The sequence below is a fragment of the Ammospiza caudacuta genome, chromosome 2 (assembly GCF_027887145.1).
Source record: "Ammospiza caudacuta isolate bAmmCau1 chromosome 2, bAmmCau1.pri, whole genome shotgun sequence".
Classification (NCBI taxonomy): domain Eukaryota; kingdom Metazoa; phylum Chordata; class Aves; order Passeriformes; family Passerellidae; genus Ammospiza; species Ammospiza caudacuta.
The window spans coordinates 651870-668478 of record NC_080594.1 but is presented as its reverse complement, the minus strand read 5'-3'; the positions used below and the strand labels follow the sequence as shown (position 1 = coordinate 668478).

Below are 16609 nucleotides of genomic sequence, written 5' to 3'. Positions count from 1 at the left end.
CCAAAACCCAAATACTTACTCATCATCATTTACTGCCGGTAATAATGTCTGTATTGACCCTTTTACCTGCTGCCCCGTTATCGTAATAGGACATAACGTTAACCGCTGGCATTTCTGTAAGTTTAGCCAAAAAAGTGTGACTTGTGACTGTGACCTGAAGGTGTTCCTGATTTTTGCAGATATGGGAGTTCTTGTCCTGGAGGTTCTAACCAAGCGTGAGCACCTGCCCCTTGGCAGGGCACAGATCACGAAGCTGTCCCAGCTGTCCCCCAGCCACCCCATCAAAGGCTCCTTTGCTGTGCTGTCACCAACATCGGAGAAACTCGGAGAGCTGCAGGTAGCCTTGATGTCCTTGCTCATTATGAAATGATAATATAATATTACTATAAATTATGTGCTGTGACACTGGCATAATCAGGTGCAGGGTCAAGCTGTACATGGCACACTGTCTGTCCAAGGCATTTCTGAGCTAAGGTAAGAAATGGAAAAAAAAACCAAATAATGGTGGTGTTGGCTTCATTTTGCTTAGAGGGATGTGGGGTAGTTGAGCTTTACGAGGAACATGTGGTCATCTCTACACTGAGAGTGAGGATTGGCAGTGGATTTAAAATGGATATTTGGTCCTTACACTTCACTGGGCTGGAATAATAGAAGATTTTGACACCTGGAATTAAGAAAGTTTTGTCTTGCAGACAGAACTGGATCTGGAAAATTGATTATGAAAGGCAGTTGACTGGATTTGAAAACATGGAACGAGAAACAAGTAGTTGTGAATATGTAACATAACTGTGTAATGTAAATGTGGCTTTATGTAGAAAATTAGCAATTTTCCATGGCACAACAGGTGAAGTTGAATGCAGTGTTTTCTGCACTTGGATAGGAAAAGAACAAAGTGATGTTTCCCCATCTTGTCTCCCAGGTGTCCCTGGTTCTAGAGCCTCTGCCAGAGCTGTATGGCACCAGCACCTGTGTTCCAGCCACGCAAGGAGGGCCAGGTGTTGCTGCTGCCCAGGGAAGCAGCAAGTGCCAGCCTCCTGCTCCATCCCAGCAGCCCAGGCACGCCCAGGGGACTGTTCAACAGGAGGAGTCTGTTGACAACAGTAAAGCCACATCTCCTAGGTATCCTTTTATCTGTTTTCCACATGACAAAGCTCTGGTTTATTTTGCAGTGCACACAGAATTTTTAAATGCTGGCAGTACACTTGTGAGTTATGGGATGCTTGATCTTTTCAAACATATATTTTATATGAAATCCAGGGTGTTGAGGGTTTCCAAGGTGACAGGGACAATTTCTTTTCTGATAAAAATTTGCTTCTTAGGTTGACTTAGTTCAAGTCATGCAAGACCACATGAGATGTGTCTCAAATAATCGAATCACTGAATTATTTGGGCTGGAAGGGATCTTAAGGCTCATCTCATTTCAGCCCTGCTGCCAGAACACCTTCCACTCTCCCAGGTTGCTCCTGGCCGTGGAATGGATGAGGCAGCCACAGCTTCTCTGGGGAACCTGTGCCAGAGTCTCACTGTGGTCCACCAAAACTTTCTCCTGATATCTCATCTAAACCTACCCTGGCAGTGAGTGGGGATCTGATCCCCCTCATCCTGTCACAACGTACTCTTGTAAAAAATATCTTTTAAAAAGCTTTTTTTTTTTTTAAATCTTTTACTTGCAGCTTGGGTGGGTCTCTCTGGTGGTCTCAGTGGCAGGTGAGGAATCATTAAAATAACATGTCCTGTTTCCTTTTGGAGAATTTGCAGAGTTCTGAATCCCTTTACCCACCCTCTGGACATGTCACTGAAACACAGTTTCATTTTTCCCTAGAGGAAAGGACCATTTGCTGTACCAAGAGAACTCTGAAAACATGAAGGACACCTTTCCTGCTCCTCATCCCCATGGGATTTTGCCAGATGAAGATGTGAAAATGAGCCCTGAGGGTCAGCCCCTGTCGTTCCCCACCAGCGCCGATCCCAAAGCGCTTCCCAGGGGCAGCGCACGGGTGCTCCCTGTGCACAACCCAGCCACACAGGACCTGCTCTCAGGTTTGTGTGCAGCCTGCCTCGTCTCCCACCTTTCACTGCAGATGGTATTTCCTCTGCCTGTCTGGTTTTCTGAGTATCTGTCAGGTTTTCTGAAGGGAAAGAGAGGCTTCGCTCCCTCTTGCTGCACTAATCCAAAAAGGCTTTCGCAGCATTGGAGAAGGGCGTGTCTCCATATGTGCTGTCTTTGGAGTTCCATATTTACAGAAAATAACAAAAATTAGACATCCTGCTCTTCCCTAAATTATCCTAATAATGCCCTTCAGCACCTGACCCTGTGTGCAGACAAATTCCTTGTGTGCAGTGGAGTGGGAGACTGATGGAGGATCCCTCTCCTCACTCCCACCTGAGCTGTTTTCTGGTGTATAAAACATATTTAATCCCCAGTGCACCAAGATCTCTTTTTAACAGCAGAAAACAGGTTTCTTGACTGTAGCTGACACATTGATTGTGTCTCCACATGGTTTTTAGAATGCATTTGAGTGCTGAAATGTAATCCCTCTGCTTGTTTCCCAGCTCTCCTGGATCAGGGCAGTAAACTCCGTGATGCCATGGTTGTTTCTGCAATGAAGTCCAGCCCAGACATGGAGATTGAACTGAATAAAATGTCTCATTTTATAGAGAGAGACAACTTTGAAGCACCAGCAAAGTGAGTTTGGACTGGGGGAAGTGAGATTCAAGCTCCAAACCATAAATTTTGGGGCTTTATCCAAAAACTGTAGATACTGAGATTCATAGGATGTGTTTTAGAATTCATTTAGGGTGAAAGCACCACATCATTCAAACGGGAAGTTAATTTCTACCTGTGAATAAATGCCTGAATTTTGTGAATTCATCTTAATCTTCATGTAGTAAGACTTGATTTAAGTAATTGATTTTAATTTCATTTCTTACTATATTTGTAATTAGTTCTAAGTTATTTGTCAAGGAAATACACATTTTTGTAGGGAATAAGAGTAGTGCAAGAGAGTGCCAGTGAAATGGCACTGCATCACAAAAAACAGTTTTTGAGAAAAGTTTAAGTAATTGATGACCTAAATACATGGGTTTCTCTTAGGAGAAAAGAAACTTGGATTTCTTGGCTTTCCTTTGTAAAAATATGAGTATTGCCTGTTATTCTGTGATAACCAGAAAGCAATGCCATTGTCTTTGATAGTCAGTGATGCTATTGCCAACTCAATTTCATTTCTTTCTGCACAAACTATTTGTATTTGTGTTAAAAGTAGCTCATTTTGGACATTGCAGAAAAAAACTGATAGACCGATTAATGGATTCATCTTGAGCATGCCTTAATGTCTTAATTTTTCCTTTTTCTGCTGTCTGTGCTTCCATTGCTGTTGCCCAGGAACCCAAAAGGCTTGAAGTCCAGTTTGGTGCCCACTCCTGGAGATCCCCATCACCTTGGATCTGAAGTTTCAGGTCAGCAGTTTGACCTAAACTCTGAAGAAAGAGCAATCCAGTTGCTCTTGGGCAGGTGAGTGTGATGCACTGGAGGCTTCTGCAAAATTGTCCTTGTCTGACCATTGTGAAAAGTGTCTCTTGACCCTTCAAGTTGCCCACATTTTTGGGAATGTAACCAGTGACGTGTGTGCAAGCGATGGAGGTGTTTTATAGCTCAGCTTTAGTGCATGACAACCTGGATGGCACCAAGCCACTTGGTGTGGAAGTGATGTCAGAAAGATTAACCACAATCTTTCATAAAACCAAGTTACTGAATAGTTATAAGTGTTTTGGCCTAAAGTGTTACATAAAGTAAGCACATAAAACAAATACCTTGTTTCTTGGGAGAGGAAACACTCTGTAAATTGAAACTAATAAGAAACTGTAGCTATTTTTAATCTTTCTCCAGTTATTAAATGGACCTTTTCCTCTCATTTTGCATAGCATAAATTATGTTTCTGTTGTGTCCACATCTGCACCCTGAGCACACAGCTTCTGGGTCAGATATGGTTCAGAATTTAAGGTTCATGTTTCTTGTGCCCTGCACTTAGTTTTTCACTGTGGTTTATCTGTGGATAGCACTGTAGTGCTGGTGATCATAAAATGATTTTAAGCTCACAGCACAGAGAAAACTCTCAAGCCAAACTAACCCCAGCTTGTATCCAAAGACACTTGTATTTGCACCTATTACTCAGGTATAGCTTGGAGGTTTTTTTTAATCAAAGTACACTGTCCTTAAGTATCACTGGTATCTTAAAGCATTCCAGAAGTTATAAAGCAGTGAAGGGTAAAAATCAGAGGTTGATATTCATAGGTATATTTAATGATAAAAATCATCAAGGTCTGGCGTCGGTTGCTTCAAGAGGTTGTGGAATCTGCAGCTTCCAAGACACCCAGAATCCATCTGGACAACTTTTTATTTGCATTTCATTCCCTTTGAGCAGGGTTTGGACCGGGTGATGTGCAGAGATCTGCTCTCACCCAGGCTGTCCCTCCCTTCCCACACACTGCTTTCCTCTGGGGACAGGGATTTGTCCCCATTTCACCCCTCAGGCTGGCTCACAGACGTGCTGTGGGAGCACGGTCTGCCCCTGCCTGGAGCCAGCACGGCCCCAGTCCAGGGTAAAATTCTCTCCACATCCCTTGGGGGCTGCCTGCAGAGCTTGGCACACTGAGGTTTCTCTCTCCTGTACCCACAGTGCTGATTTCTCCCCGGGGCAGCTTTGGGACCGGACGGGCTCCCTGTGGGACTCCCTGTCCCTCGGCAGCGAGGTGTACGACAGTGAGCTGGGGGATCCCCACTACGACCAGAGTCTGCTGGAGAGGCTCTTCTACACAGCCCCTGTAAGTGGGGAGCCACAGGAAAACGTGCCTTCCCTAATGTGCTGTGCAGGAAGTTTGCATGATCAGGAAAACGACAGATTTCAGTGTTTTAGAGCTGGATAAGCTTTAAGTATCATGCAAATGCTTGTGAGTACCTGTGTACGTTGCTTGAAATTATTTTTATTAAAAGAAGATTGTTAAGACGACAAAGTCAAGCACTGAGTTTGGAAATTGCTGCAATTGAGCTGTCCAGGAACACTTTTTGTTTTTTAAATCCCTGAAATTTTGGTACCATTTTAATTGTTTCAATAGATGCAATGCACAAGTTGTTTTCCATTTATGTATTGTGACCATTATGGAACTCTCTGTACAATGATAATTAACTTCCTATTTGTGTGCATTATTTCTGCTTTAGAAATCTGATTCCAGTTTGAGCGATTTCCTCAGTGATGATGATGTTAAAGCCTCAAAAAAAGCATCCAAGGCAGACACTGTCAAAAAAGCAGCTCCAGTGAGTCCACAGAAGGATTTTCATGCCTTTGACCAGAATGTGACAGAATCTAAACCCAGGTAGTTACAACAGTGACTTTTGGTTTACCTCATCGAAACTGAATTCTCTTTTTTTTCGTATGGAACCAGTAAAAGTGTTCAGTTATCAAGTTTATCTTGTACAGTTCAGTAAATGTAAAGGTTTTGTGACTATTTTTATTTCCCTTTTAGCTCCAAACAATTATTTCTGATTATTTTTGTGACTAACACTGCTGTTTTTACGTCAGGTAAAATTCATATCCCCAGAGGAACCAACACAAAATCATTTGCAACTCAAGTCTTGCAAATGACACAAATGAGATTTAAAACTATGACAAAAATCCTGTTGCTGTTCCTCTGCAGCAGAGACTTGTCTATAACTGTATCATCTCCCTGCTTTTGTACATGGCATGAAATTAAGCTTTTCTTTTTGAAGAGTTAGGATTCAGATCAGCAATGTGGAACATGCAGTTTCTGGGTTGGTTTTTTTCAGTTTTGGACCCCAGATATTGTAAGATTTTTGTTACAGAGAATTACAGAGACCACTAAATTTGTAGTAAAAATATATTTAAAATGTATACTTTAGTGAACCTTGGGCAGTTTTTAAGTAACATTCCCACCAAGCTACAATTCCCCCTTCATTCTGGTCATGTCAAGAATGTTTCTGCAGTCCTGAACCTCATTTCTGTGTCTCCAGCTGCTCTCCCACTGCTCCTCCAGAAGACCACAGAGAAATGTCTCTTCTCACATCCTTGGGTGCAGACAGGTTGGCATTGCTGCAGCGGGTACACCTGGCCAGAGTCACCATAGAAAGCCTGAGAATCCCTCCTGAGAGCATCCAGACCTCCCCCAGGAGGAAAGGTTTGCTGGGGAAGCCTCCACAGCCCGTGTCTGTCCATAAGTGGTAAGGGGGGATTGTTTATTCCTGCTTGTTTGCTGTGCCTTCAGGGCAGATCTCCCTGAGCTCTCCTGTGCAGTGCAGCTTCCCAGGCTCGCCAGGCTGCCGAGGCTTCTGCTCCTCTGAGGAGATTGTATCCCAACAAATGTCCAAGCTGGGAAAGTTAGAGGTGTGACTGATTTATCCTGGTGTGGGCTCACCTCAGGCTGTGCCTTTCCCAGGGTTTTGGGGAGCTGCAGATGTCCTTTGTGCCTGGCAGCACACTGAAAACAAAAGGGACTTTATTGGAGGAGGATCTGGCACATAGATAATCTATGGAAGGAATTAATGGAATTGGTGTTTAAATTATCCTAGAAAAAAGAGTGTTGCAGTCAGCTGTGAATCTGGAACTTGCCTGCTGTGTTCGGTTTCGCGACTCACGTCAGATTCTTGGTGGATTGTGGTCACCCTCCCGCTTTTTTATTCACAGCACCTTCTTTGTGGAGTACCACTTTCCTGTGAGGGTCTCCAAGGATGGAAAGGGACAGGTCTCCATAGCTACAGAAGCAATTCGAGTAGCCTCAAGTAAAATCACAGATGATGGTAAGAGCATCATTTTCCCCCCCTTAGATTTAGTTTTGTTGACTCCATCCCTTAGAAATTATTTAGTAGTGTTTTCCACATATTTCCTTTGCTCCTGAAAATCAGAGTATGATTAGTTGCTGTGCTGCACATGGGGGAATGATCCTCTCATGGAGAGGGAAGCCAAGTGAGTTTTAAATAATTTTTTTTCTTCCAAGAGGTATTCATACTGGGATTTTCAAATTTCTTTTCCTAAGGAAAGAACAAGTTAGTAAGCCCATTCTTCTTTTGAACATAAAGCCAGTATTCTTTCTGCAGTAGTGGGAGGATGATCAAGTACTTTTAGAAACATCAGAGATACTTACAGCCCAAATAAATAATTCCCCAGGTGATGAAGTATGTCCTGTAGTATCTCCAACAGCTCACAAAATCTGCTGGGTCCAGGGAATCTCCAGTCCTGTGCTCAAATGAGCAGACATTAATCTTTGTACTGAGAGTCACCAGTGTTTGTATCCCTGAGAACAATTTCTGTTTCTGTGCCCACTGAGCAGAGAATGCTGGGTGAGCAAGGTGCTCCCTGCCCAGTCTTCCCAGAAACTGGAGTGCCAGGGTGACTTTCAAATGCCTCTCCCATGTGGTCATTCATTGGCTTTGCACCTTTCTGAGTGACACTTGAGAGATTCTTAGTTCTCCTAGAATTCTCCATTTGTGGCCAGAGAAAACATCTGTTTCTTCTGAACTTCTGTAATACAACCTTTGGAATCCAAAACTCATCCATCCTTCTGGCCTTTGCCTTGTGTGGAGTCCAGCTTTTTGGGACCTAGAAAAATAGGTTATAAAATAGAAAATAATTTGAAGAAGACTTCAAGTCAATGCATTGTAGCATTATCCTTCCTGAGAGCTGTTTATGTCATTTATTAAATATGCCTAATGAGGAAGATTCCATAGCCATCCCAGACAAGGTGGGGAAGAGCTGGGCATTCAGTTGGACATTTCCTTAGGTGTAACTTGCATTTTTGTCATCACAAGAGTATTTCCTTGTCCTTTGTGAACACTGTCATTGTACTTCTTGTACTCCTTTCCAGACTGAATGCCAATTGGTTCTGTCTCTGCTTGCAGACCCTCCTGTTTTCCTGAAGCTGATTTTTCTTACAGCTCAGCTTTGCCTTCCTCAAGAGCCCTCTTGATCTCTGTTAGTTAGAATGAGGCAGGGTTCTCCCACTGAGGAAGGACAGCTCTTACTGCATACAGAGAGGTGGTATCACCTGAAGTCTTTATGTATTGTTATAATGTTGGTTTATATTAATTTGTTTGATAATTTATTAATTATTTTTATTAGTTATCTATGAATTCATAATCTTAATTTTGTCCTGCTGGCCTTCTGCTGTTTGCTGGCCTTCAAAAATGAAAACCAGTTTACTTTATTTGTGTTAATAAACAATGCAGAATTAAATTATTGTGTTTGTAACAACACTCTACAGGAGAAAGTTTATTTATATCCGATAATTTTGGGTATTTGTGCTCCTGTCTTCCTTGCAGTGGTGAAGTTCCAGCAGCAGTCTGTGTTCCCTGTGTGGCTGGGGGAAAGGATGATGGAGCACTGGTGGGGCTCTGACCTGGCTTTTAAAATCTACATGAGAAAAAGCACACAGAAAAAGGTATTTACTACAAATTGTTCCTTCTTTGTGTATTAAAAAGCAAAGGAATTCTTTGCATTTCCACTTCCCACAGGCACAGTGCAGGCAGTCAGATATTGGGGGGGGAAAATGACATTACACTGATTGCTGCTGAGGCTTCACAGAATCACAGAACATTCTGGGGGACCCACAGCATCACCAGCCCAGCCCCTGGCCCTGCAGAGACACCCCAACAATCCCACCCTGTGCATCCCTGGGAGTGCTGCCCAAACACTTGTGGAGCTCTGGCAGCCTCGGGGCCGGGACCATTCACTGCTCCAGGCTTGTCACTCATGTCACTTCATTAAAGGCTTTTCTGAGACTGAGACTGGTGAGCAAAAAAAAACATGTACTTCCCTCATCTTTTAGATTGTTGTTTAAGCTGTGAAAAGCAGCTGTAACTTGTGCATTTTGGGGGGGAAAAGGTATATCTCTATCTGGTAAGATGATTGCATAGCCGTCTGCCTGTGATGGAGATGGTGAGAGGGGTTAGCTCAGCTTATGTTGTTTTAATCAGCACCAAGGATATCTGCTTTTCTTTTAATGGAGGAGTAAATTGCATCTCTCAGTATGGAAATTGTGCTCATTTACTAGGATTTAGGTTATTCGATTATTGCATTAATCTGGAATTGTTTACAGTACGTTCCAGGAAAATTTGTCTTACTGTTCTAGTGAGACTTGGAATTGGAAGTAGAGGAAATTTCCTAAATCCCTGTTGGTACAACTGACATTGGGAGTGGGAGCCAGAAAGCTTTTTTTCTTCCCCCAGAATTGTTTAGCTGTGATAGAAATCATGCAGAACTAACTCTTTACCTACCCTCAGGCTGTGGCCATTGGCTCAGCAGCGTTTCAGCTCCGCAGGGTGATTGAGGCTGAGCAGCTCAGTGTCAGCTGGGACGTACCTGTGGAAAAAGAGGGAGAGCACACACAAGTTGGGCCCCTAAAGGTATGTGTTTTACCATCTCTACCTTGAATTGTTGCTAATTTTGACTGCACACTCTTATTTCCAACTCCTCTTTTCTCTCTTTGTTTCAGTTTACCAGTTCTCAGATACAAATGTTTGCAAGACCAGTATAAAATAACATTAACCCTTTTTTATTCTTAGCGTTTTGGGGAAATATTCTGAAACTCCTGCATGTCTAGGAATGTTGTCATTAAGCTGGGACTTGAATACAGAAACCACTCCACAGGCAAATTTTGAGTGGCACATACTCAGGGCTTGGAGCTTTGGCTCCTTCACATGTGGCAAGAGCTGAGGTCTCTCCTGCCATGGAGGTCTGGTCCTCTTTGCCCTTGTCAGTTCAGGAATTTTCTTCTCCAGACACAGTTTCTACCAGTTTGCTCAGCTTCTGAATGAGAAGCACTAACAGTTTGAAGGATTTGACAGTTCTGAGGATAAACAGCTCTCTGTATTAGCAGGTGAAGGGTTAAGAGTGGGGTGAGGTTTAAGGTCCCTTCCAACCCAGACCATTCAATAATTCATCTGTAATTGTGTGGTTTTGCACTCCGGCCTGGATTTTGTTTCTTAAAACTACGTGTAGTTTATTTTACAAGAAAAGCTGTAGCTTGCAACCACCATAATGCCTTGGGGTGAGTTCTGGAGCCAAAGGTGTGATGTGTTTTCCTGAGTTTGTGTGGCATGCCTTGTTTCTGGATGTGGCACGCCTGGCCAGCTGTGCTTTGCCTTGCAGGTGTCCCTGCAGCTCGTGACCGGCGCCGCTGCCAGGTCAGCCACAGCCGGGCACCCGGCCCCGGCTCCCCAGCTGGGCCTGCAGGAGCCCAGCAGGAGGGGTGGAAGTGCAGGAATCCCTCCCTGCTCCACCAGGAGCCCCGAGGAGTGCCGGGGGCCGGGAGCGGGCGGCAGGGACGTCGCGCAGCCGCTGTGCCCTGTGCCAGCCCGGGATGAGGTGGCGCGCGTCCCCCCAGCTGAGGAGCAGGGCTTGCTGCTGCACGTGCTCCTGATGGTGCCCGATGGAAAGGACTTCATGGCTGAAGGCTCTGGCCTCCCCAGTTCCTGCAATGTGTATCTGAACTGCAAACTGCTCAGCACTGAGGAGGCAACGAGATCCGCTGTCGTCTGGGGCACGAGACAGCCTGCCTTCAATTTTTCTCAGGCAAGTGACACGTTCTCCATTTCCCACTGACGGAAGTGTGGTATTCCCCACTGACAAACACATTTCCTAGTTAAATTACTTTTTTGGTACTTAGAAACATCTCTGCTTGGCTCTGTTGAATGCCCATTTGATTTTTAACTTCTGTCTCTAAAATTACAATTCTGTAGACTGGAATAAAGTAGATTTACCAGAATGCTTTGTACTTAGCCAATATTTTCCAGTGAATTCTGTGCACTAATTCTGCTTTAAACCTTTCAGGTGATGCCTTTTTCATTGACCTCCAAACGCTTGGAGCGGCTGAAGAACAATGTCATGATCATTGAAGCATGGAACAAGCTGGGAAGCTCTGGCTCTGACAAATTGCTGGGATTAGTGAAACTCCCTCTGCATCAGTTTTACATCTCATTCAAGTAAATTTGGTTTTTTCCCCATTTTTTATTGGGTTGGGAAATGTCCTAGCTGAAGCTTAGAGAAAGAAGTAGGTGATGGTGTGTGGAGGTTTTGTGGGAGGGTTCTTAGTTACACTCCATAGCAGAAGGCATTTTTGCCCCGCCAAGCTTCATGTAGCCCTTTCCTGCACTGAGCAGGGTGTGAGTTACGCTGTCCTTGTCCAGAAGTACAGATAGAGTGTGACAAATAAAGTCACTGAGGTGCCTCAGGGTTGGTGCCTGCTTAACCTGTGGTCCTATGATGGAATAAAACTAGAAGTCAGAGTGACTACACAGGAGAATGAAGTGTGGCTTCCCATCAGTAATTTTCCAATATTGTGACTGGGTTTGCCCTAATTAAGTTCTGCAGGGATTCCCTAGGGATGCTGTCAGTTTGCACAGCCTGGGTGTCAAAAAGTCTCCAAAACCTTCCTATTTTAATTGTGTTCTTATCCAGAACACAATTGAATGGGATTCTCCAGAGTTCTTTGTTCTTTTTGAGTTTAATCTATTGGCTTCTTGTTCAGTTAAGTAATATACCTGCTTAAAACAGTTTAAATTCTTGGAAATACAGGACAGAAGAAATCCTTCCTAATGCAAAGGATTTATTCCTTTTATTTTGGTCAGAGCTAGTGGCATGTGGAAACCAGGTGGTGCTGGAGCTGACTGGCCACTACTTTGTTAGTTATTATTGTGTCATTTGTATCATTTTTTTAGTAAGCCACTGCAGTTTATTTGTGTGTATCTTAGAATCCCAGAATGGTTTGACTTGGGAGGGACCTTTCAAGCCCATCCAGTGGCACTGGCACCTTCCACTCAACCACGTTGCTCCAAGCCCCATCCAACCTGGCCTTGAATAACTTCAGTGTATGATTGGAGATTTTTAGGGTTTCTTTCTAGGTATCTTTATAGGTATCTTTTTTAGGTATCCACTAGGTATCTTTCTAGGAGGCTGTCACTGTTCCCTCTTTTCTTCCATGCCCAAAGGCGCATAACTATAATCATAAAAGTATCATATGGCTACAAGGTGTTAATGAGAGTCTTGTTCCCATTCATCCCTTTGTTCACAGGTCTCTAGGCTGGCTGGTAGGTTTTGGGAAATTGTCCTTTGTCCTTGCTGGAAATAACCCAGCAGCTCATGGGTGAGTGAAGGTGGGATGTGAGACAAATTTCAGAGGAACAGAGATAGACTGGTTTTTATCAGCATTGAAAATCCCATCTAAAACGTGTTCTGTGTGATGCTGTTCCTACTCAGATGGCTCATGCTCATGCTGGGGCTTTTTTGTTTGTTTGTCCTGCAGGGATCCCTGGGTTTCCCACCTGCTCCTGCAGGCTCAGTACCCGGTGGTGGCCGTGGATGGCCTCGTGCCCGTGGTGGACGTTTTCACGGGCAGCACTCGCGGCAGCCTGAGGGTCACCCTGGCCATGGGATCAGCTGAGCAGATCGTGGCCCTGCAGAGACTCAAATCTGAGGAGGGAATGGTGCCCCCAGTCGCACAACGTCCTCCTCACTCCCTGGACCATCTGGCTACACAACCCACACTGGTATTTACTCTTCAGTATACCCCGTTCTTGCTGTTAAGGATATGTCAAAAGGGTTTTACCAGTAGGTTCATTAACAAATGAATGATCCCCAGTCTCTTCTTGGAGCTGTAGCCAATTTTGTTATATTCTGCAAATTGTACACAGAATTATATTGTTTATACTCTTTTTTTTACCAGCTTGATCTCACCAGTCTTGACTTTATGCCGTTTTTATTGCCTTGCATGTCCACTGTTTCTATCTTCACAAGTCCAGTAAAAACAAAAACAACCAGCAAAATTATAGAAAATCCTAATTCTCACTGCCTTATTGTGGGGGTTTTGCCACTACCTTGGAGTTGGATAGGTAGGAACTTTTATGTATGTGCTTTGCAGGAAAGAAAAAAAAATTTCTTTCAGACTTTAAATGTTTCTGTAAACTTTAGGAGGAAAATGGTAGATAATTTCCCTGTCCCCCATCTCAGGCTTCTTAAATCCTTATCACATATAATTGTTTAGATTGGAAAAGGCCTCTGTGCTCATTGAATCCAACCACTAACCCAACCCTGCTAAGGCCACAATTAAACCATGTCCCCAAATGTTACATTCTCATGGCTTTTAAGTACTTCCAGGGATGACTCAACCACTTTCATGTGGCTTCCCCTTTTTTTTGTTAGCAGTTGGACCCAGGAGGGGAAGACCTGATGGAGCACGTGTTTGAGATCCACGTGGAGAGTGTGAAGGGACTCACTCCCCTGCAGTCCACAGTCTGGGGAGAGGCTGACTGCTACATCCAGTACTATTTCCCTGTTCAGGAGGCTGGCTGTGGTGCACTGCAAGGACCTGGACTGCATGAGGATGGTAAGTTTGTTTTATAATTTTCCCTTATTTAGAGCATTGCTTTAATTAAATATAATTTAGTCGTGTTCCCTCTGCCTAAGTAAGAGGGGGACATGTTTTTCTGAGCTTTCAAGCGTGAACGCTTATTTTCTTGGAAAAACTGGGGTTGGGCTGTGTCACTGGACTCAAAGCCTTGTTTGTCTGAGGCTGGTGGCAAGTTCCCAGTGGGAAAAAGAGACCTCATTCCAAATCTCTTCACATGGTACCTTCTCTTAAAGGGTTGAAGGTGCTAGAGGGCTGTGCCTGCTAGTCCAACAAAGGTGCAGGAATGGGTCTGCAGGGAATAGGGAGATAGTACACAGTGAAATTCAGCAAGGGCTTTACATGCACAAGCCTTTCAGGGTGCTTGTTTTGCTCTCCACAACTCCCTGACAGGTGAGTGCAGCCAGGTGGGGATCAGGCTCTGCTCCCAGGCAGCAAGGGACAGGACAAGAGGAAACGGCCCCAGGTCATGCTGAGGGAGGCTTAAGTTGAATATCAGGGAAAACATCTTCATCAGCAGGGTTATCAAGCCCTGGCACAGCTGGCCAGGTGAGTGGTGGAGTCACCATCCCTGGAAATGTTCAGGAAGTGTTTGGATGTGGCGCTTGGGTGTGTGGTTTACTGGGTGGCCATGGCAGGGCTGGGTTAATAGCTGGATTTGATGATCTTAGAGGCCTTTTCCAAACATAACAATTCTGTGATTTTCATGGATACACCAACAGAAGAGTTGCTTGGTTTGGATCACTAGGATTGAGAGAATGGTTTAGATGGGAAGGGACCTTAAATCCCATCCATTCACACCCCCTGCCATGGCAAGGACACCTTCCACTGTCCCAGGCTGTTCCAAGCCCTGTCTGACCTGGCCTTGGACACTTGTAGGGATCCAGGGGCAACCACAGCTGCTCTGGCAACCTGTGCCAGGGCCTCACCTTCCTATTGGGAGGAATTTCTTCCCAATATACAATCTAAATCCACCATTTTTCATATTATAAAAGAATGTTTAAATAATTGTAATTGTAGGAAAGAACATAGTGTTGTGTGCTTTGCATCACCACTGAAAAAAATGACATTCAGTGAAATGGTTCCATAGTAAGTGCTGTGGGATTTCTGTACTGCCTCTTTAGCTGTAGTTCCCAGGCTGTGGCTCACAGGGTCATGGGGCTGCGTGGATTGCTTGCAACAGCTTTGTAAAGTGAAGCTCAGGAGAGCAAACCTTGTCCCAGGAGGATTTCATTCCCTGTCCATGGGTCCTACCTCCTGAATTATTACAAGCAGGAAAAGATGGAAAGCTGCAATTCCAACCATTTTTAACCAGTTCTGCTTGACTTCCAGGCATCACATTAAAGCCATTTAGAACAGCTACCACCTTGTGTGTCCCTGATCCCATCTTTAATGATGAACATCATCATTCCCTGTTGGTTCCTGCTGATGTCCCAGTCCAGAGGCTCCTGGTCAGTGCATTTATGTCACCAGGAGCAGCAGGAGGTGGAATCCAGTTTGAAGTCTGGTGCAGGTACAGAACAATGTCCTGTTATTTGTAGATAGCACAGCAATACTGATAGAGATACATCTGATCTTGAAAAATCTCTGGCTCTGGAGTGGATATTTTTAATAATAGATAGAAAAAAGGTAAGCTCATCAACATTTAGTGATGACTATCTGCACTTAAAACCTGTGAGCCTTACTCCCCACCAAGAGTCCTAATTACTCCTTTTTATAACTTAAAAAGTGTGTGTTAATAATTTGCTTTCTTCCATCTTTCAGTCAGCATAACAATCTAAAAGTAGTTTAAATGCTTGACGCATCTAAATTTTACTTAATAGCACCCTGAAAGTATAATTTCATTGTGCTGGATTTGCACTTCTCCCTCATACAAATCACTGAGTACAAGAGAAATAATAAAAGTGTTTTGTAAATTCAAAATGCTTCTTTGGCTACTGAAGATAATTATTAGTAATGGAGAGCAGAAGCCATGAAGACAAATAGCTTTGGAAAAAGATAATAATCTGTTCATTCTGCACTAAACAAAGTCAGGCTTTTTAAAATTTGCAAAGTCACATAAGAATTACTCTGAGCTGCTCATAAGATACAGTGCCAGAATTTGTTATAGGATGAAGCTGAAGCCAAGTAATGCACTAAGAAAAAGGTTTAGAGTCATTTTTTTATATTCACAATCTGGTACCTCAAATCTGTTCTGCAAGAGAGGTATTTTCATTTATTACTGAGAAGTGAAAGCAGAGAATATTTGGTGCCAGATCCTTCTCTTGTTTTATTTTGGGATACCAACTTTTAGTGGAGTTCTTGCTTGTTGACTTGTTAGGACTAGTGCAAGTATGTATTTGTAGCATTATCTGCTTAAGCACTTAATGATTCTTTTCTTCAGTGAAAATACATTTATTTTTCTCCCGTAGCTGGGGAGGATAATTAAGCTTTGAAGACACTCAGAGTTGACTTCTGTACAGTTTGAGAGAAATGTTGATGCTGGTTTTTTGTGTCCTACTAGGTATTATTACCCAAATGTCAGAGACCAGCTGGTTGCCAAAGGGGCCCTGCCTTTGTCACGGCTCTGTGCCATGGTGACTCTGCAGCACCGCGAAGAAATAGGGATTCAAACTTTTAACCTTCCCTTGGTCCCCCGGAGTGATTCCTCAGAGGAATTTCATCTGCGGTCTTCAGGTGAGCAAGGCTTGTGGGTTTTCCCTTCGGGTGGTAAAGCCAGGTTCAATTGAGGAAACATCTGAGCAGCACAACAGTTTTTGATGGTGTGTTAGCAAAGGACAAAGGAAATGGCCTCAAGTTGTGCCAAGGTGATTTAGCTTTGATATTAGGGAAAATTTCTTCCCCCAGTGGGCTGGCCAGTCCTGGTACAGGCTGCTCCAGGCCATGGTGGAATCCCCATCCCTGGTAGGATTTAATAGGTGTGTGGATGTGGCACTTAGGAACAGGGAGGAGTGGTAGCTATGGGAGTGCTGGAGGAATGATTTAGCTCTATGATTTTATGGGTCTTTCCCAGCCAAAGCAATTTTGATTCTGTTTAAAATTCTGTCGAATTCTATAAAAGTCTGTTTGCCTCCAGGGCAAATAAAAATACGGATTTGCATTGGCAATTGAAACCAACCAGGAGTGGTTTTCCTCCCAGCTTTCACTAACACCATAATGAGAAAAAAATCAGTGATTAAACAGGGGAAACCCTCAAACGTTC

General features: G+C 43.8%; 1 protein-coding gene across 1 annotated transcript in view; it reads left to right on the top strand.

Annotated features, from left to right (window-relative positions):
• Positions 1-16609, top strand: part of C2CD3 (C2 domain containing 3 centriole elongation regulator) — a 36858-nt gene that overhangs the window by 980 nt on the left and 19269 nt on the right. The window contains 17 exon segments of the mRNA XM_058822737.1: positions 180-337; positions 920-1119; positions 1823-2040; positions 2554-2686; positions 3383-3511; positions 4677-4821; positions 5216-5370; positions 6026-6232; positions 6696-6808; positions 8327-8445; positions 9287-9409; positions 10155-10577; positions 10836-10987; positions 12307-12550; positions 13203-13386; positions 14740-14920; positions 15911-16083. Of these exon segments, the coding sequence (XP_058678720.1) occupies positions 180-337; positions 920-1119; positions 1823-2040; positions 2554-2686; positions 3383-3511; positions 4677-4821; positions 5216-5370; positions 6026-6232; positions 6696-6808; positions 8327-8445; positions 9287-9409; positions 10155-10577; positions 10836-10987; positions 12307-12550; positions 13203-13386; positions 14740-14920; positions 15911-16083 (3057 nt within the window).